At 51.6% G+C, this 21460-nt stretch overlaps 2 protein-coding genes across 3 annotated transcripts in view; one reads left to right on the forward strand and one right to left on the reverse strand.

Moving 5' to 3' along the window:
• RSPH14 (radial spoke head 14 homolog) overlaps positions 1-21460 on the forward strand; it is an 82940-nt gene that overhangs the window by 3496 nt on the left and 57984 nt on the right. Inside the window, exons 3-4 of the mRNA XM_033232740.1 lie at positions 259-361; positions 5572-5690. Of these exons, the coding sequence (XP_033088631.1) occupies positions 259-361; positions 5572-5690 (222 nt within the window). The remainder of the gene's footprint in view (positions 1-258; positions 362-5571; positions 5691-21460) is intronic.
• The window catches only part of GNAZ (G protein subunit alpha z), a 54186-nt gene continuing 46949 nt past the window's right edge, over positions 14224-21460 (reverse strand). For both annotated transcript variants that reach the window (XM_033232738.1, XM_033232739.1), the window contains one exon: positions 14224-16154. In XM_033232738.1, coding sequence (XP_033088629.1) covers positions 15810-16154 — 345 coding nt within the window. In that variant the 3' untranslated portion in view covers positions 14224-15809. The remainder of the gene's footprint in view (positions 16155-21460) is intronic.

Here is a 21460-nt window from a genome sequence, read left to right on the forward strand (position 1 = left end):
TCTTAATCTCATGGCAGACTTTGTGAGAAGGCACTGGTAGGAAGTGTGCAGGGAGAATCACAAGGAGAGTTGGATGAGACATGAGCCTCTTCAGTGACTCCAAAATGCTGCATAACCAACATGATTCCCCAGTGCCCCAAAGCAGCAGAACCTCTGGTACATTCCTGTCCCAACTGGCCCACTTATTGACTTCTGGGTTAGTTGGTTTCTGAGACTGGCAAACATTCAAGGGTTTGTTTGTTTGTTTGTTTTTTGTAGGCTGTATGGAGAACCTGAAAGTTTTGCTGAAGGATAGCAACAACATGGTGCGGATAAAGACCACTGAGGTGCTCTACATCACAGCGAGCCATAGCGTGGGCAGGTGGGATGCTGTTCTGGAAACCAGTGTGACGCTTGCCAGCCGCACTTCTCCCCTGGGTGGAAGTGCTCTGGAGTTTTGTCTGCAGCACCAGTTTTTAGAGGGGCTTCTATTTAGCCAGAGCAGGACTCTGTGGGGTGGTTTGGGTTGCCTCTGTGTGGATGTTATGGGACCCTCTGTTCCAGACTAATTTTTATTTATTTTATGTTAGTTCCGAGCTCTGAGCTCTCCTCTCTCTCTCTCTCTCTCTCTCTTTCTTTTTCTTTTCTTTCTTTTTTGAGACAGTCTTTCACTCTGTCGCCCAGGCTGGAGTACAGTGGCACCATCTCAGCTCACTGCAGCCTCTGCCTCTCCGGGTTCAAGCAATTCTTGTGCCTCAGCCTCTTAAGTAGCTGGGACTACAGGTATGTGTCATCACGCTCAGCTAATTTTTGTATTTTTAGCAGAGACAGGTTTCACCATGTTGGCCAGCCTGGTTTCGAACTCGTGGCCTCAAGTGATCTGCCTGCTTCGGCCTCCCAAAATGCTGGGATTACAGGCGTGAGCCACTGCACCCAGCTGAGTTTCCCACTTTCAAGGTGGGAAGAAAGTTCAGATCTTACCTCTGCAACAATTTTGCCATTTCTTAGCTTTTTACAGAGAGCCCAGTTCCCCAACCCAGATCCCCACAGGGCCTGTGGCTTTGGCTCCTGTCCCTGTGAAGTTGGTAAAATAACAGCGTCAAAGTGCGTATCTGGTCTGGGCTGGTGGCCTCACTTCCTGTTCATGATGACTGGGTTCTTGGTTTCTGGCACCTGCAAGTGTCCTTTTCCTGTGTAAGCACAGCTTCAGTTTTTCTTTTTTTTTTTTGAGGTGGGGTCTTGCTCTGTCACCCAGGCTGGAGTGCAGTGACATGATCTCGGCTCACTGCAAGCTCAGCCTCCCGGGTTCACGCCATTCTCCCGCCTCAGCCTCCCGAGTAGCTGGGACTACAGGCACCCGCCACCACGCCCGGCTAATTTTTTGTATTTTTAGTAGAGACGGGGTTTCATCGTGTTAGCCAGGATGGTCTCGATCTCCTGACCTCATGATCCACCCGTCTCGACCTCCCAAAGTGCTGGGATTACAGGCGTGAGCCACCGCGCCTGACCAGCACAGCTTCACATTTTACACTTAAAAAAGATTTCATAGAGTATTTTAGTTAGGTGTTGGGGCAACAGGGTGGACGTGGTTGGAGGGGCTTTCCCACATCAGCTCGGCTCACCCTCTTCACCAGTGATCAATAGTTTTACTTTGTATTAGAAACAAAACCCCAGTGTTAACAGCTCTTTTAGAATTTGTTTAGGAGGTTTTCTTTTTTTTTTTTTTTTTGAGACGGAGTCTCGCTCTGTCGCCCAGGCTGGAGTGCTGTGGCCGGATCTTGGCTCATTGCAAGCTCCGCCTCCCGGGTTCACGCCATTCTCCTGCCTCAGCCTCCCGAGCAGCTGGGACTACAGGCGCCCACCACCTCGCCCGGCTAGTTTTTTGTATTTTGTAGTAGAGACGGGGTTTCACCGTGTTAGCCAGGATGGTTTCGATCTCCTGACCTCGTGATCCACCCGACTCGGCCTCCCAAAGTGCTGGGATTACAGGCTTGAGCCACCGCGCCCGGCCTTGTTTAGGAGGTTTTCTGGTTTTCACTGGAACTTCTCCCCACCAGCCCCATCTCCACCCCCCAAAAATACAGAACCCCACATCACAAACACCCCCCAAGCCCTGGCCCAGGTCTTTTGGATAAAGCGGCCACTGCCCAGTGTGCACAGGCCCAGAAAGAAGAAAAGACAAGAAAGGCAAGGTGCTGACTGCCTTGGGGGTTGTTTGGTGTAAACACGGAGCCATTCAGAGAGGCTTCAAATCATTTCAGGAGTGCCAGGGCATCTCACAAAACCCAAAGTCACTCAGCCCTGCCAGTCCCCAAGCTCTCATTGCCTTGGTGGCTGATCCTGTGTGTAGCCCTGGCCTTGTGTGAACCGTATGTGTGTGTATGTGGAGATGGTACCATGGCTAGCACCTTAATTCACATGCTTTGTACCAAAAAGGGCAGGCTGGCACTGCAGACAGACTGGCGAAGTCAGGGCACAAGCCCCAGCCTTTTGGGGGCCCCCTCTTTCCTGCTCTGTAATCTGGGCAACACTCCTGATCCCAGCCTCACTCTGCAGATCTTAGATGACCCAGGCAAGGTACTTTAAAAGGTTAGGGGCACACAGGATCAAGTCACTTTTCCTGCTGTTTTTTTCCTCCCCACTTTTCTGGACCTGATATGGACATTAGATAGTAACCCCCAGTGAGGGCGAACGGATGCTGAGAGGACAGGTCCTTGAAGCCTGAGCAATTATTAGGTTAGTGCAAAAGTAATTGCGCTTTTGCAATTAAAAGTAATGGCAAAAACCACGATTACTTTTACAACAACCTACTTATAACGAATGGTAGTAAGGATTTGTTTAGCAGAACCTGGAGTGCCTAAGCCAGGGGTCCTGGCTGTGCCCACATTAGCAAGGCAGGAAGACGTGGTGAAGTGACCATCCCTGACCAAGGACCTGATAAGGGCCTGGCACATGCACTCCTTCAGCGTTCTCAGAAATGTGGCCAACTTTTAAATTTCCCTTGAGGTCAGTGGTGATTTTTTTTTTTTTTTTAAGACTGAGTCTCGCTCTGTCGCCCAGGCTGGAGTGCGGTGCCGCCATCTTGACTCACTGTAAGCTCCGCCTCCCGGGTTTACGCTATTCTCCTGCTTCAGCCTCTGGAGCAGCTGGGACTACAGGCGCCAGCGACCACGCCAAGCTAATTTTTTGTATTTTTTAGTGGAGACGGAGTTTCACCGTGTTAGCCACGATGGTCTCGATCTACTGACCTCGTGATCCGCCTGCCTCAGCCTCCCAAAGTGCTGGGATTACAGGCGTGAGCCACCGCGCCCTGCCACACAACTGACTTTCAAAGCACGAGAGACATGGAGTGGGTGACTAGGCACTGACCAAGGAGGCCCCCACAGGAAGACCCCTGCAACTTGTGTGTCCCACGGTGACTTTCTTTTTCCAGAACGATTCAAAACACATGATAAGTGGAATTGTGACCTGTGCTGCAGTGGCACAGCTGGTTGGGCACTTCCTATGGACACTTGGCTGAGGGGCTTGCACATGCATTCTCATTCATTCCTGGACCCAGCCCTGACAGATGTCACCTCAGAAGGCCTCTTTCAGATGCATTCAGGCCCAACAGTCAGTTGAGTTGGTTAATCAAAAGAAATGATTACAAAGCAAGGAACCGAAGAAATGGTTTCCTTTAAATCGTTCATTTTAACCCAAAACACATATGATAAGGCATTAGGCATTCACCAATCCCCATGTGGGACCCAGGCTTTTTGTTGAATATGAGACCACTGGTTGGTGTTTCCTATCGTGTATATATATTTTTTTTCTTTTTTTTCTTTTTTCTTTTTTCTTTTTTTTTGAGATGGAGTCTCACTCTGTTGCCGGGGCTGGAGTGCAGTGGCCGGATCTCAGCTCACTGCAAGCTCCACTTCCCGGGTTCACGCCATTCTCCTGCCTCAGCCTCCCGAGTAGCTGGGACTACAGGCGCCCGCCACCTCGCCCGGCTAGTTTTTTTGTATTTTTTAGTAGAGACGGGGTTTCACCGAGTCAGCCAGGATGGTCTCGATCTCCCGACCTTGTGATCCGCCCGTCTCGGCCTCCCAAAGTGCTGGGATTACAGGCTTGAGCCACTGCGCCCGGCCTTTTTTTTTTCTTAAACCATACTCATAACATCATCTGATTTGCAGCTTTGGTTTCTTTAAAGTAGAGAAAGAACTCAAAGACATTAATGAAATTAATGAAGTCTGCATGCAAAACCCTTCTAGAATCTTTTTATTTTTTAAGAGATAAGATCTAGCTCTGTCATCCATGCTGGATTTTAGTGGCACAATCCTAGTTCACTGCAGCCTCAAACTCCTAGGCTCAAATGATCCTCCTACCTTAGCCGACTGAGTAGCTGGGAACACAGGCACACACCACCAAGTCTGGCTGAACTTTTAACATTTTAGGTAGGGATGAGGTCTCACCATGTTGCCCAGGCTGGTCTTAAACTCCTAGTCCAAGTGATTCTCCTACCTTAGTCTCCCAAAGCACTGGGATTAGGTGTGAGCCATCTAGAATCTTTTACAATCATCTCTTTTTTTTGTCTTTTTTGAGACAGTCTCATTCTATCACCCAGGCTGGAGTGCAGTGGTGCAATCGCAGCTCACTGCAACCTCTACTTCCTGGGCTCAAGTGATTCTTGTGCCCCAGCCTTCTGAGTAGCTGGGATTACAGGCATGTGCCACCATGTCTGGCTGATTTTTGTATTTTTAGTAGAGATGGGGTTTTGCCATGTTGGTCAGGCTGGTCTCGAACTCCTGACCTCAAGTGATCTATCTACCTCGGCCTCCCAAGGTGCTGGGATTACAAGTGTGAGCCACTGTGCCTGGCCAATCATCTCTTTTTTTTTTTTTTTGAGGCTCAATTTTGAGTCCTTTCAAAGCATTCAACTTTTTCTCATAAGAAAATTTGAGGCTGGGCGCAGTTGCTCACGCCTGTAATCCCAGCACTTTGGGAGGCCGAGAAGGGTGGATCATGAGGTCAGGAGATCGAGACTATCCTGGCTAACAAGGTGAAACTCCGTCTCTACTAAAAATACAAAAAAAACTAGCCGGGTGCGGTGGCGGGCGCCTGTAGTCCCAGCTACATGGGAGGCTGAGGCAGGAGAATGGTGTGAACCCGGGAGGCGGAGCTTGCAGTGAGTGGAGATCACGCCACTGCACTCCAGCCTGGGCGACAGAGCAAGACTCCGTCTCAAAAAAAAAATAAAAATAAAAAAAGAAAACTTGAAAAAGAAAACCCTCTTCGCATCTAATTGACTTGCCTAATATTTACTGAACTTGTATAATGATAATGACAAGCATAACTGGTGTACATAGATGTGGCGGCAAGGGAGACCAGAAGAACAAGGGGCCAAGGTGGGCTGGGCCTGCTGAGTTTGCTCCCCTGGAGGTTCAGGTGAGATGGGTCATGCACCTGTAGCCTTTGTCTGCTCCCACAAAGCCAGAGGAATGTGGTCTACCCCAGATAGCATGGATCAGATTCCAGCAGGGACCCTGATCCTTCTTATTTGAGCCTCTCAGGGCATGGTCTCACTTATGTCACTATCCACCCTCCCTTCCCCAGATACGCCTTTCTAGAACACGACATCGTCCTTGCCCTGTCCTTCCTGCTGAATGACCTCAGCCCAGTCTGCCGGGGGAACCTGTACAAGGCATACATGCAGCTGGTCCAGGTGCCTAGAGGTAGGCTTGCGTCCTGCACACAGATCTGCTGGGCACTCAAGTTGTCCATCGGTCTCCTCTCCAGGTCACATATGTACCAGGGTGTAGATCATCAACTTTTTATTATATTACAACATACATATTAGAAAAGTACATATCCGCTGGGTGTGATGGCTCACGCCTATAATCCCAGCACTTTGGGGGGCCGAGGCAGGCAGATCATGTGGTCAGGAGTTCGACACCAGCCTGGCCAATATGGTAAAACCTTGTCTCTACTAAAAGCACAAAAATTAGCCAGGTGTGGTGGTGTGCACCTGTAGTCCCAGCTACTTAAGAGGCTGAGGCAGAAGAATTGCTTGAACCTGGGAGGCAGAGGTTGCAGTGAGCCAAGGTCATGCCATTGCACTCTAGCCCAGGGGACAGTGCAAGACTCTGTCTCAAGACAAAAAAAAAAAAAAAAAGAAAAAGAAAGAAAAGACAAGCACATATATTAAACAAACATTTGGTTAAATTGTTGTGAATGAACGTGTCGTGTAACTGCCACCCCAATCAAGACATGTAGAATATTTACCACCTCTCCAGAAACTTCCCACGTGCTCATACTGGGTATTACCCTTACCAATGATAAACAGTTATAAGACTATAGATGATGCCCCTTTTAGAACTTTATATAAATGGAAACATACAGCTTGTAATATCTTGCTTGTAGCTACTTTTGCTTAACATTTTATTTCTGAGATTTACATGTGGTATGTATTACTGATTTTTGCTGGTTAATGCTGAGGATGGTATTTACACTATGTGAGTATACAACAGTTTACTTACCCATTCCATTGCTGATGGACTTCTGAATTGTTTCTAGCTTATGGCTACCAAGAATAGAGTGGCTATAAATGTCTTTTGATGGATATGTATACGCATTTATTTCAAAACATACCTAAGAAGAGAATGGCTGGCCTGGGTAAGTTTGTGTTCAGCTTTTAGAAGGTACTACCCAATGGTTTTCTAAAATATTTGCATCTGGCACATGCCATGTCCCAGCTACCCAAGAGGCTGAAGCAGGTGTATTGCTTGAGCCTAGGAGTTCTAGGCTGTAGTGCCCTATGCCAGTCAGGTGTCTGTACTGTTTGGCATCAATATGGCAACCTCCTGAGATAGGGGACCACCAGTTGCCTAAGGAGGGGTGAACCAGCCCAGACCAGAAACATAGCAGGTCAAAACTCCTGTGCCGATCAGTAATGGGACCGCAACTATGAATAACCACTGCATTCCAACCTGAGCAATGTAGCAGGATTCTGTCTCTAAAAAAATGTAAATAAAAGATTTGTACCAATTTATACTTCCATTAGCAGTATATGAGAGTTCCAGGTGCTTTACATCCTCATCAATCGTAGATTTTTTTCTGTCTTTTTATTTTAGCTATTTTGGTGGGTGTGTAGTAGTATCTCATTTTGGTTTTAATTTATATTTCCCTGATGATTAAAAGGGGATATCCTGTAAATGTTTTCTTTTGTGAAATACCATAGCACACATTTAAGGGATAAAAAAGACCTGCCCCAGAGGCAATGTTGCATACAGTTCCTGGCCCACCAGCCCCGCTGATCAGATGGGGCGTCCGGGGTTAACAGCTACCCAGTAACCACAGCTAGAGAGTTAAGATTTACGGCAGATTGATATCTGCCCAGTCGCATGATGCAATGAGTATTTTTAGACGAGGGAATCATTTCAAGGGCCATGATAGGAGGCTGTGAAGGGGATACCTTAGCTCAAGGTGGATAAACAGATGTCATAGCCCAGGAGTCAGATGAACCTGGGCTCCCTCTGCCCTCCCCCTCACTCTCCGTGTGCCGGGACAGGTTATTTCCCATGTCTAAAGTACCTGCCTCAGAGGCCAGAAGTGAGGATGAAGTGGAAACCCTGGCCTGGTGTATAGCTCAGCGTCCTGCCAAAGGATGGAGTGTAAACGTTCAAAACCAGGCATGAGCATTCCCTGGATTAAGGCTCAGAGAGAAATGACTACGGGATCAGGCGCAGATAGGCAGGCCCAACAGAGCAGAGCCCATGAGGGTCCAGGATTGTTGCTTGGCCCCTGAAGCACATCTTCTTTCAGTTGATCCGGGGTGGGAGTTGAGCACGTTAGGGCTATGGTCTTTTAAAAATACCACCATGGCCCTGGCCCTCTCCCAGACCACCAGGATCAGTCTCTGGGGGTGGGGCCCTGCACATATGTTTCTGAAAACGCACCTTGAATGATAGTCATACGTGCCCCAGGGTTGAGAGCCCCTGGTTTATTAGGGTGATCCACAGGGGACCAGTGCTGGGTTGAGCTAAATGAATGCCCTGTGCTCACCATGCAGGAACCTGAGGAATAAGCAAGGGTCTTGTCCGCTCATTCTTGGAGTGTGGAGAGAGGGGACTTGCTGCTCTCAACCAGTCCTCTTACAATGATTGTGAACTATTTAAGGCATTCACAGAAGTACAGAGATGGTGATAAGGAACAATGGATACCACCAGCCAGCATTGCCAAATCTTCACATTCTACATCCATATTTTATACTTGCTTGACATTTTTATTTGAAGAAATCATAGGTACAGTCCAAGCACCCTGTGAACCTCCCCCTACCCAGAGCACTCTTCCCTCTGCCTTTCCTTGAGCCCCCAATAATTTGGTGCCTACGTCCTCAAAATGCATATCTTCATATTTTATCACAGATATAATTATATACGGACTATATATAATCTTGCTTTGCATGTTTTAAAACTATGTAAGTGGATCTCGCTGTACGTATCCCTCTGCTACTTCCAAAACCTTAAAAAACCTAAACAACATTAGAGATTTATAGAAATTTTGAGATGAATCCATGTCGCGCCACTGGCTGTATTTCATTCATTTCCATCACTGCACATTGTTCCGGTGTTTGAATGTATCACGGTACACTCGCCCATCCCAGGCTGGCAGGCTTGTTGATTGTTTGTACTCCTGTACTGCAGAAGGATTGTGCCATGGCTGTTCCTGCCCAGGGCTTCCTGGTACCCTGGAAGGAGAGTCCCCTAGGGCCTCTGCCAGGGAGGACATCACTGAACCAGGGAGAATGTGTGTTTGCCTTCAGCTTTTCTGGATATTGCAACTGCTTCCAGCCCAGCCTCTTGCCTCCAGAGAGCTCGGGGCATATCTCAGCCTGATGGATGTGCTATGGTGTTTCACTGTGATGTGGCTCTACTGTCCCTGTCCTGGTGAGAGGAAACATCTTCCCTCTGCCTGACACCTCCTCAGATTCCTCTCCTGCCCAGTGCCTCTGGAGAGAGTGTGTTCATCCTGTTGCCGAGTTGTTTTTCCATTTCGTATTGATTTGAAGGAGTGTGTAATTTATCCTGGATTCCAACCCTTTGTTGGTTACCTACATTGCAAATATCATTTCCAGGCTGTTTTCTTCGCTTCTCACTGTGCCTTTGTTGATTCACTGCTGCAGCAGTTCTTCTTTCTTTTCTTTTCTTTTCTTCTTTTCTTTTTCTTTTCTTTCTTTTTCTGAGACAGAGTCTCACTCTGTCACCCAGGCTGGAGGGCAGTGGTGTGTCTCAGCTCACTACAACCTCCACTTCCCAGGTTCAAGTGATTCACCTGCCTCAGCCTCCCAAGTAGCTGGGAGTACAGGTATGCACCATCATGCCCAGCTAATTTTTGTATTTTTAGTAGAGATGGGGTTTCTCTATGTTGGCCAGGCTGATCTTGAACTCCTGACCTCATGATCCACCTGCCTAGGCCTCCCAAAGTGCTGGGATTATAGGCGTGAGCCACCGCGCCCGGCCCTAGCAGTTTTTCATTTGAATAATGTAGTCAATTTCATCAGTTTTTTTTCCTCTGGACTTTTTTTTTTTTTTGAGTGCAGTGTAAGAGAATCTTTCTTTACCCTGACTCATGAAGATATTCTGCCATATTTTCTTCTAAAATGTACAAGTTTGCTTTTCCCCATCTCCTCCCCTTGGCTTTTTCTGTAGTCCACAAACACCGGGTGCACCATTAGGAGTAGGGGGCTGTGGGGCCGGGCGCAGTGGTTCACGCCTGTAATTCCAGCACTTTGGGAGGCTGAGGCGGGCGGATCATGAGGTCAGGAGATCAAGACCATCCTGGCTATCATGGTGAAACTCTGTCTCTACTAAAAATACAAAAAAAAAAAAAAGGCCAGGCGAGGTGGCCGGCGCCTATAGTCCCAGCTACTCTGGAGGCTGACGTGGGAGAATGGAGTGAACCCGGGAGGCGGAGCTTGCAGTGAGTCGAGATCATGCCACCTCACTGGAGCCTGGGCAACAGAGCGAAACTCTTGTCTCAAAAAAAAAAAAAAAAAAAAAAAAAAAAGGAATGGGGGCTGTGGTACTGACAAGTTCATAAACAAAAGCCTCACTGGGGGTCAGGGTGGGGAGCCTTGGCCCTTCATCGCAGGGTTTGCTGGGTGCTGCTCGTGATCTGTGAAGGGCCCAGAAGGGAAGCCTGGGACACTGGCTATGCAGGGGACAGTTGGACAACGAGCAGAGGGAGGAAGGGAAGGGGGCAATATAGCAGGTGCCCAGGAGATCTGTTCTGGGGTACACTGAATGCTGTGGCCTCTGGATTAGCCAGTGTGACTGTGCCCCTTGTGGTGTCCTTCATGGGCCTCCAGGTGGGGGCCTGGGGGATGGCGAGGGCATCTGTTTCAGTGGGTCTATTCTTACCAGCAAGTGGCCTTGGGCAGTAGCATCACCTATGGGAGCGTGGGTGTCATCTGTGTGGCTCAGCTGGGACAGTCTCTGAGCAGGGCTTAGCTGGCTCCCAGCAGATGCCGGTGCCCATTGGTATGGTTTCCTATCAGTGGCCACACTGGAAGGCCGTTTTCACCATGGCACTCTCTGCACCTGGCAGGCACCTGGCATGTGGGTAGCGCTCAACGAATATTGGTTGTTTAGTAGGTTTTATGTCATACCTTAAAGGATCACTTGTTGGTTGTCTTCTTGCTACAGTTCACTTACCTGCTTGCTCATTCATTCATTCATTTGACGGTGTGTGTTGGGCCCCTGCTCTGTTCTGGCCACTGTGCCTCAGTTTCTTCCCCTGAGTCATGGGTGTCTGTGGGAGAATGGTTTCAGAGTCTTTGCTCTGGCTAGGTCTGACTTGCACGATTTCCCAGAGTAACCAGGAGGGGGCACCCCAGGACTGAGGATCGTCCCAGGTGGGCCCTGGCCCTGCAGGGGCCCTGGGTCCACGCTGCCACGCTCAGCCACAGGTACTGGTGGCTCCGCATTTCTCTAAGTTCCTTCCAGGCTGGCTTCTCATGCCCCGTGGTGGTGCCATGTCAGGAGAGGAGAAACTAGGATTGTAGAGGCAGATGCCACACACAGGCTGCCAGCCCAGGCTCCCTGCCAGCTGGGCCCCGAGTGACGCACAGGGTCCACTTCTGCTCCGTAGCCTCTCTAACCCCATGAGAAAACAGGTTTCATTTTGAAGGAGAGAGAGTTCTGTGGCTGAAACTGACAATTCTTCTCTAACCAGATTTGGGGTGCAGTTGAACAGCTCAGGGCCCCCGGAAGTATCCCTCTACCATCCCACCGGTTCTGACTGGACACACCTGTGAGTCTGTTTTGGCCCTGCCTCCAGTCACCCTCTCCTTATGCCAGGCTCTGAGACCCCAGCCCAGTTTTAGCAGCAGCATGATGGGGCCTGTTTGACCCTGACTCCACATGTGTGCAGCCTGGGCGTGGAGACAGATGACCCTCCCAGCCCAGGGGAGAGCACCAGCCTGGGAGGAGGAGGGAGGCAGCAAGGATGCACCTGGGTCCTGCCTGTGGAAATTGGCTCCTTGACCTCGGAAAGGAGCAGAATTGGGCTTGGGAGTGGGAGGGTGTCTGGATGCAGTTTAATCCAAGTCATTTGGGGGTGCAGGGGACATCCCTGGAGTCATAGCATCTAGGCTAGGGAGAAATCTGGGGTCTACAGCCATATCACCCAGAATGCACCCAAATCTCATCTGAACCCCAGTATGTGGGCTGCTGGAGAAGCAAAGTAGGTGCTCCTGCTGCAGTGAGCGGTGCGCCTCATCCCAGGCTACTGGCCTTGGGCGGGCCACCACTGCATCCTGTCCCTCCTCAGCAGCCACCCGTGGACACACAGCATCCTTTGATGGGCCCAGAGCAGCCCCCTCCTCTTCCTGCCCTTGATGCCACAGGGTGAGGGGTGGAGGCCAGCTGCCCTAGAGGAGCAGGCCCTTTTCTGTCTTGCCTGCCCTCAGGGCGGGGTGCACCAGGACCCCAGGCACATCCTCGGCCTGACAGTCTTTGGTGGGTAGTTGTACCTGATTCCTAGACTTAGCAAGAATGATGGTCACTGATAGGGACACTCTGGCCTCTTGGTTCCTGGACTGCCAGGCCTCCCCGTCTCGTCGGGCTCATCTGGGTGTGGTGAGTGTCCATGGCAAGGTCTAGCCTCAGTGTTGCCCCAAGTCTTCATGGTGCAGTGCAGCCCTTCCTGGCACTGTCCCCTGAGCCAGATGGACCCATTTGTTCTGGATGGCTGATGTTGGAAGTAGGGTGCCAGGGCCTGTGGCCGCTGTGGGGATCTGGGGAATGTGGACAGAGTAAAGCCCCTCAGGTCCTGGCCTGGTGGGGTCACTTGTCACACATTGTGTGATGCTGATAAGTCATCGCCTCTCAGGGTCTCTGCTTCCACTTCTGTAGAATGGAATCAAGCATCTTGGCCTCCCATGAGTGTGCCCCCGCAGTGAGCAGTCACTGAGGAGAGCTGGGATTATCGTGACCACTGTTGTTGACCCATTGCAAACCAGGTGACCACATGGGCTATAGGTGAGGATGGCAATATCCCACAGGAAGCCACATGATGGTGGGTCCTGGGAAAGGAGTCTAGGGCTGCGTGAAGTAGGACAAGGCGGGGTTAGTCACCTGCAGAGGGCAGGGCCAGTCCAGCCGTCCCCAGAGCCTCCCCTTCAGGCACCCTGCCACCTGCTCTAGCCTCCTCTCACCAGCTACCTTGGTGCGTCCTGGTACTTACCTCCCCTTGGCTAAGACTCCTGGACCCTCCCAGCTCAGCACGCGCCTTCTCTGTGGGGCATTGTTTGGAGGAACGAGGTGGATCAGAGGTGCCGGCCTTGAGCTGCTCAATGGAGTTTCCAACACCCCTTCCCACTCGACCCTGGAGCCCTGGCAGATGGAATGTGGGGAAGGAGGAGACTTCCAAGAAGCCGCCCAGGTGACTTTGAGCTGAGAGGATGGGGAAGGACATGTCAGGCAAACGAGGTTTCTCTGCAGCCTACAGGGGAACTGGAGACGCCTGACTAGGTTCTGGGAACCAGGAGAAACCACGCTCCAGGGAAGGCCTCCTCTGATCTTTGCACACATTAGGAAGGGAGGCTCAATCCCTTTCTCCCTTTAGCCATGTATTTTTAGATTAAAGATGCTCACGGCGAAATTACTGCTCTTTTCACAGTTGGCATTAAAAGCACAAAATAAGTCTCAACGATTTTAAGTCACACATTATTTCTTCAGAAACAAAAGCCCCTTTGGGTTCTGGCTGTTTGGTGACGTAGGAAGGTGTGAAGGGAGTCCCTGCGTGGGCTTAGGAGTGGGGATGGGGTGGTGACAGTGCCAAGGCTGCGTGTGTATCTGCATACGTGTGCATGTGCTTGTGTGTGTGCGTGTGTGTGTGTGCCTGCCGACCCCCCACTTTGCTTGAGGTCCTGCTTTGAGGAGGAGGCTGCAGAGTGGTTCTGTGCTGCTCCCTGTAGGTTTCTGTCCTGTGCAGGTGTCGATCCAGGCGAGGACCCCAGCAGCAGGAAAGATCAGCTCCAGGGGGAGCAGGACAGCTCCCTGGCCTGGTGAATCCTGGCTTGACTGCTCCCTGGCCTCAGGCACCTTTCCTTGTCTGTAAAATGGGCACCTCTGGCAACCTGCTGAGGTGGGGTGTTACATAAAATCATTAGTAAGGAGCCTGGCTCCGTGTCTGGTTCGCAGCAGACCCTTGGTGAATGCATTCCATTGACTTCTGATCAGCACTTTTCCACTATATCCAGATACCTCTAACCACACAAGCCAGTCAGCAAGCACTGTATATACACTCAGGGACCCCTCCTCCCCACAACCCTACAAGGTTTGCCCTACACTACTGCAGGCACAAGCACCCTCCAGGCCCTCAGGGCACCTCTTCCACTCTGCAGGAAGACTCTGACCTTGGCCAAGGTGTCCACATGGTGGGAGGGGGCCAGGGTATGGCACAGCCTGGGTCAGTGTTGGGTGGGGTCTTGGGGGCAGCGGGAGGGGCAGGAGTCATCATCACCCACAAACCTCCACACCAGGACTGCATGGACCTGGCAGGTTTCCCCTCTTTGCAGTTTCTTTCCTCTCGTGATGTTTATTCTTGATGTTTATTGCAAAATGACTCTACCTAAATGTATGGAGGTACAGGGGTGGGGTTTGGAATATGGGACCTCAGAATGGCGGTGTCCCCGGCTGCCCTCCTAGGTGGCACCAAGTCCAGCCACAGGTCAGCCACACACATAGCACACCAGGACAATGCTGGGCTCCATTCAGGGTATTTTATTTTCTTAAAGTAGACAACCTTTGACTTTCATCCAATCACCAGCTTCTCTTTCCCCCGTACATCTCCTCACGTCCTTGGCTGTGATTCTGCGCACTGACCTCAGACACACAGCTACTGCACGGAGAGAGGGAGGGAGACCCGGCAAGGGCTCCGGTGGTGCCTCTCCTCTCCATGGCGCAGTTCGTATTTACACACGACGGCCCTTGGCGAAGGTCCTTTCCACGCGGTTGCCCACAGGCCCTGGGACAGGAAGGCCCAGATCAGGGTCCCAGCAGGGCCTCCCTCAGGCCACAAAGCTGGCTGTGCCTTCACAGGAGTCAGAGCATTCCCAGCCAGTCTCAGGCGCGGGGCATGCCGGGACCAGGGGTGCCACCTCTTTCTCCCCTTCCTTCACTCTGCAAAGCCACAAATAATTTACTCTTTAAATACCAAGACACTTAGCTATTGTTCATTTGCTCCCAGGTGAAAGAACCTTCTTTAAATACGTCGCATTTATTTTCTTAAATAAAAACAAAGCAGAAAACTGCACCATTAACAAGAGGACACTGCAGAGGCTTATGTACAACACGTGTCCCGCGAGGCTGGCGCAGGACTGCCAGTCACTCCAAAATTTCTTTGGAGCAGAGAGACAGAATCGTCCAGATAACAACTTTTACACTCAGCAAGCCAGACACAAAAAAGACCACCTGAAAAAAAAATATGTTTTGAAAATCTGCATTTAAAAAAGAATACTCAACCGCATTTGAAATTTTTTTCTGCGAAACACCACGAGATTTGGCCAAAAAAAAAAAAAAAAAAAAAAAAGAATGTCAGAGAAGGAAAACTAGGTTTTGATTTATAAAACATCAGACTAGTAGAAGAAAAGCTGGAATCCCAGCTGGCCTAGTTTGAAATAAATCGTGCCACTCGTTTTGTTGTGTTGGTTTTTGCTGCATATTTTGAAGCTGTTTAAAAAGAGCTGTGAGTGGCTGGAGGTCTGGTTAGTGCTGTCACCTGGCTCCTAAGGTCCCGGGTCCAGAATGAAAGTGGTGCTGAGCAGCTGTGTGCAGGCCAGCAGGGAAGGTGCACAGACCCTGCACTTGTCCTCCCTCTTGGTCAGCAGCAAGGTCCCTAGGCCAGAGCTTGGGCAGTGAGCTGGCCCTCCTCCAGGTGACAGGGGCGCAGCTGGCCTACCTGGCCTCAGCCCTGCTGCCTATCCCCAACAATCCAATGCAGACCCCCAAGTGGAGTGGCGCCAACTCAGGAAGGCAAAGTGAAGGGGCAGGATGGGCTCGTAGTGACCTTGTGACAGCTTCTCAAGTCTTCAAGAGACCTCGACATTTTAGAGGATTTTGCCATCTCCAGATGTGTATGTGTGCATGTGTATGTGTCTATCTACCTAGCAATCTATCCATATATATTTATGTTTGCAGAAATGTGGGGCCAAGGAGGCAGAGGCCAAGGGGTGGGGGACATTCTTTAGGCCCCCTGTTTTCTGCCCCTGGGTTGGGCCTCTCTAGCACGCGTTGGGGCATGATACCCCATAGGTTTCACCATAGGCAGACGGGCCCAGGCCTGGCTCCTCAGCAAAGGCCAATGTACTTGAGATTGTTCTGTATGATGACGTCTGTCACCGCGTCAAAGACAAACTGGATGTTACTGGTGTCGGTAGCGCAGGTGAAGTGGGAGTAGATCTCCTTGGTCTCCTTGTTGCGGTTCAGGTCTTCAAACTGCCGCTGGATGTAGACGGCGGCCTCCTCGTACGTGTTCTGGCCCTTGTACTCGGGGAAGCAGATGGTGAGCGGGATGCGGCGGATCTTCTCTGCCAGCAGGTCCTTCTTGTTCAGGAAAAGGATGAGTGAGGTGTTGATGAACCAGTTGTTGTTGCAGATAGAGTCAAAGAGGCGCAAGCTCTCTGCCATCCGACTCTGGGGAAAGGAAATTACTGGCATTAATCAGGCCCACAGCAGGCAGAAACAGACCTTAGGCCCACAACCCTGGCAGAGGAAGCCCTTGCCAGGGTCTCCAGCCCAAGGCTGGTCCCTGCAATGGCACCTCCTTCTGCTGGGGAGGCTCAGGTTAAATGTCTTCACCCATCACCCACTGAAATAGCCGGTACCACCCTCCTTGCCTGTGGCAAGTGCTTGGAAGATGTTCTCTTGCCCCTTTTGGGTCTCTCTCTGGGTGCCAGTGACCTCAACATATAGCTTTGGGGCTACAGCTGTGCCAAGCACAGCCTCCTAAACCCCTGGGCACCTCCAGCTCCGAGGACCCCCCAGTCTTCCCACTGCCCATCCACAGGCTGCCCCACACCTGCACAAGGAAGGCCATCTTCTACAGAAGCCCCCATCACGTCACAGCTCCCTTAATGCAGGTGTTGGCAGCCTTGTGCCCTATCTGGGTTATGGCCCAGTCCTTCAAAACTCTGATCTTTCCGTGTGGTACCATCGGACACTAGGAAATCTGTGAGGGAGCAGCCTTCACTTTCATAACCAAAGTCTCCAGTTCTTGAGAGCTGGGAAGTAAACACCAGCCAGGGGCCAGGCTCCTCCCCTACCCTCCAGCTGCGGGCACTCCCACCAGCTGCTGCGGGGCATCTGGCACTGCCTCTTTGCCCAGGCAGGACCCTGGCATCCTGGACAGAGCTCTCAGTATGCACAGGAGTGTGGTGGCCCAGGAAGTGGCAGCGACCACAATGGAGCATGGTGCCTGGCCGCTCCTAAATTCTCTTTTGAGAAACTTCCATGTGTTATAGTCAGGGGTCTGGGATTTTAAGAAGCATGATGCTCTTGTCTGACTCCCCAGTTCACCACTTCCCTGCAAAATGAATAAATTCTAACTTCTAGAAGCAGTAACTACCTGGAATGACTGCTGGCAAAAGCTACCCCTGCTTCTAAGATAAACTCAATGAGCAAAGCATCCAACATCTGGAACCAGTCTGGCTTAGATCTGACGCTTTGGATTTAAGAACTTTTCTGGCTGGGCGCCATGGCTCATGCCTGTAATCCCAGCACTTTTGGAGGCCAAAGTGGGTGGATCATGAAGTCAGGAGTTCAAGATCAGCCTGGCCAACATAGTGAAACCCCATCTCTACTAAAAATACAAAAAAAAATAGCTGGGTGTGGTGGCAGGCATCTGTAGTCCCAGCTCCTTGGCAGGCTAAGGCAGGAGAATCACTTGAACCTGGGAGGTGGAGGTTGCAGTGAGCCAAGATCGCCCCACTGCACTCCAGCCTGGGCGACACAGCAAGACTCTGTCTCAAAAAAAAAAAAAAAAAAAAAAAAAAAAAGGAGCTTTTCTGACTAGACTATATCACCACTGACTATGGTCATGCAAGTGGTAACTGCAGCTGGTGGTGATGTCTCAGGCACAAAGCAACAGCATCACCAATGACTGCAGTGACAATGATGCTGGTAACCACAGCTGGACGTGAGCTGCCAGCCTGTTCTCACATCTTCCCACTCCTGTTTTACAGATGAAGAAACTGAGGCTCAGAGAGGCAGGATATGTGCTCCAAGCCCCACAACCAGGCGCTCTGGCTTGCTGCTCCTGCAGGCTGGATCCAAAGGAGGCTGCCTGAGGGCAGGGGTGCCCAGGAGGATGCTGCACAGAAACCCTGCTCTCCAGAGCACCTGGGTTCTCCGAGGAACAGCTCTGGAAGCATCTGTGCAGAGAGAGGAAGGATACCCAGAGGTACCTGTCATTACCCTGGAACCCTGCACTCCACCTAGACTGTTTTTTCAAACCAATCTTGCTGTTTCTTTAGAATGAGCTTAGGGATAACAGAAGTACTGAAGAGTGAGCAGCCTCAGGTCAGGTGATGGGGGTGCTGGCCTTTCTGCAGAGACAAGCAACACACAAGATCTCATCCCCAGCAGCGCAGAGGAGCCAGCACCTCCGCAGTGAACCTGGCTGCACGTTCCCAAATGTGAGATAAGTGGTGGTCTAGGAATGTCACATTCTGCTGAGGGAGTAATTAGCTCTAATGGATTCCTGGAAGCCACATCATAGAGGACTGTGGTAACAGGGCTGTCATTTCTCATGGAAATGATGCTGTAATTGGGGGCTATGCTTCTGACCCCAAATTTTGCATCAGTTAAATAACAGATATGACCATTAGCACTTATTATTAATTTACGGAGCAAACACTTGCTGAGCACGCCCTGAGTCCACATCAGCTCTCATGCCAGGTGATGGAGCTTGAGGTGGGAGTCCTGGGGCTGCAGGAGTACAGCCAGGCAGGGATGGCATGGTCCTTTTGGGGTAGGGGACTTCCTCCAGGGTTGGGAAGGGTATGATCTGGCCACCAACAGGGTATGGACCTTGAGGGGGAGTTCAAGGGTGAGTGGACAAGCACAGAGTTGGGGCTAGGCCTGGGTCTGCCTCTGTGAGCCCTGATGGGTCACTTGGGGATGACAGTTGAGATGGTTTTAATACCCAGCGTAGCCCAGCACCTCCCGGGCAGGCAGTGGAATTTAGGGAAGAGGAGGAGCAGGAGGGCACCCTCACTGACGTGGAAACAGTGCACGTGTACTGGCCATCTGAAGTCTCAGATCTAAACCAGACTGGTCCTCTGCAGGGCACCTGTGTGTGAGAACTCAGCAGGCAGCAGTGGGGGGCGGGCAATAGACCACGTGGACCCCCTCTCTCCAAGGCCAACCCAGCCACTCTTCTTGCCCAACACCATGAAACACTCCTGACTGTGGCCCCCATGAGTCCTGGAGTGAGTCAAGCTGTCCCAATGCACCAGGAGCCCCTTCCATGTTGTCTAAACTGCTTCCCTGCTGATGCCTCTTAGTGGACCTTGGGGACCCTGGATACCTCTTTGAGCCTCCCGTTCCTGACTTAGAGGTCATGGAAACTCAGGTACTTATCTCACAAGGCAGCTGGAGGTGGGCACGGTGCCTCACAGTATACTCTTATGAGGATTCCGCCACTGCGACAGCCTCATCAGGACAGACAGACATCTCCTAAGTGTGGGACCTTCCCTCAGCTCAGGCCCCTGCTCATGCCCAGGGCTCCCCTTGCTTTGCAGGCATTTCAGTCTCAGGCTTCCTGGTTTCCTCTGTTCCTTGAGACAAACCATGGGAACCACACTGACTAATATTTAGTGGGCACCCAGGAGATGATGGACCTCAAATAATAACAAAATTTCTGTGTAGTTGCCTGGTTCCCTTGTCTCGTTTCTTGACTGGGCCCTGTCTGGCAGGAGTCAGGAAAGCCTGCAGGAGGCACCAACCACATGCCTCACTTCCGGGCTCAGACAGGAAGCTTCAGAGTGTGGGAAGCACCTGAGCTTGCCGCCTCACTCCGTCCCAGCGTCCCTGACGCAGGCTGAGCCTTCGCTGCACATGGGCTCTACCCTACTAGGAGGTGGGTGGGTGCCCATCCTGGAATCTTTATAGAACAGGAAGGCTGTAAAGGTCAGAAGGCCCAGCGTGGGACAGTGTGGTGCTGGCAGTGTGGTGCTGATGGACCAGCAAGTGAGGCAGGAGCTGCATCCTGGGTTTGTCCCTAGACCAAAGGCCTGCAGCTCTTAAGAGATGGGGGACAAGACACAGGGGTAGGCTGAAGAACCACAGATGGTTACAAAGTCAGGACTCTGACCCACTGAAGTTGATAAGAGGAAGCCAAACCCAGAGAAGAGCCTCATATTTGGGTATGAAAGATCAACTGCAGAGCAGGCAGTGGGGAAAGGTGTTGCAAGGCCAGGAGCCCAGTCTTGTCCTCTGACCTAGCACCCAGCCTGGCCCCCGGTGCTTGCCTGGTGACTTTGGGCACCTGTGTCACAGCGGTGCCTGCACTCTTGCAGCCTTGAGTGCAGACAGGTGGGCAAAGCGGCATCCTGACACTCAAATCACAATCACTGAAAACAGCTGTCTGTTTGAGGCTGTAGCTCTGGAAACTGTGACTCGAGCACGCATATGGGAGGGATGAAGCCCCAGCCTGCCTTCTGCTGGCCTCCAGGGCCTGGCCTCGCAGCCCTCCGACCCGTCTGTGCTCTGCTTACCCTGTAAAACATGACTGGCTGTGCCTCCTGCACCCATCTGGCCTTTGTGGGCTCCCCTGGATCCTCCTGCCCTGGATGGATGTGGCTCCGTTCTCCTTCCTGGCCTCTCCTGGCCTGTGTGGGGTTTTGGCCTCCACATTGTCCTGGTACAGCCCACCTGTGGCTCCTGGGCCACTGGGGCAAAGCTGGATGCAGCTTTGGAGTCACGTGACCCTGCCCCACTGTAGTGCATCACCCCCTTGTCCTGCAGTGACTTCCCCCATCAGCCTGACAGACCCTGGATTCAGAGGAGCTGCCTCTGCCAACTATGACCCCATGGCCAGGGGGAGGGCTCCCCACTTCACACATGGGCCAAGGCCTCAAGAGGGGCTGATTCGCCAGGGTGCAGCTGAGAGCCTGGCATTTTCCAACTGCCGCAGCGTCCTCTTCTGGCGAGAAGTCCTCCTTACCTTCACTTCTGTGGCTGCCAAGGCAGCCATGGGGGGAGGTGGGGGAGGGAGGCGGAAACACTCCCACCATTCACTGCTGTGATGCCAGCCCAGGGCTCCAGTGCCCATCCCGCTCTCTCCAGGGCCTGCTTACCAGCAAGATGGCACCTTCTAGGAGCCTGGGGTTTGTCTGCACATTTATTTACATAAATAACACGGAGCAGACCGTTCCCATGAGAAGCTTGTGCAACGGTGGGAATCTCACTGCTTGGCATCGGGGAATGGTGAGGTGATTTGTAACAAGGCATATCAGCCACCAGGCAGCTGGATGCAGTCCCTGGGGTGGTGTGGAAGTCATTTCCTGGCCATTTGTGAGAAGAGAGCTCCTGCTCAGACAGGTCCAAATAGACTTACCATTGTGGAAGGGACTCTGCCCCAGGTGGTAGTTTTCTCACCACAGCAGGGGACCTGACAGCCCATCCCTAAGGGGCTTCCAGCTTGCTGGCCTGCCGGTATTTACCCTGAACATGGCTGCCAGGCTGCTGGCCAGACCAGGTCCAGCACCTGGAAGTACATTCCCAGGCCAGCTGCCAGGGCAAGGTAGGGAGCAGAGAGGAGCCTGCACCTGGTTAATTGGGAGGGCAAGGTCCCTCACTCCTGATTCTCCACCAAGATTCTCCTGGTGACACGAAGGGGCAGGTGTCCCTGGCCATGAACACGGGGTCTGGGGTTTACTCACTGCCAGTGCGTGCTGCACCTTGGACAAGTCATTTATTTTCTCTGGGCCTCAGTTTCC

Source organism: Trachypithecus francoisi, unplaced genomic scaffold, assembly GCF_009764315.1.
Source record: "Trachypithecus francoisi isolate TF-2019V2 unplaced genomic scaffold, Tfra_2.0 Lachesis_group14, whole genome shotgun sequence".
NCBI lineage: Eukaryota > Metazoa > Chordata > Mammalia > Primates > Cercopithecidae > Trachypithecus > Trachypithecus francoisi.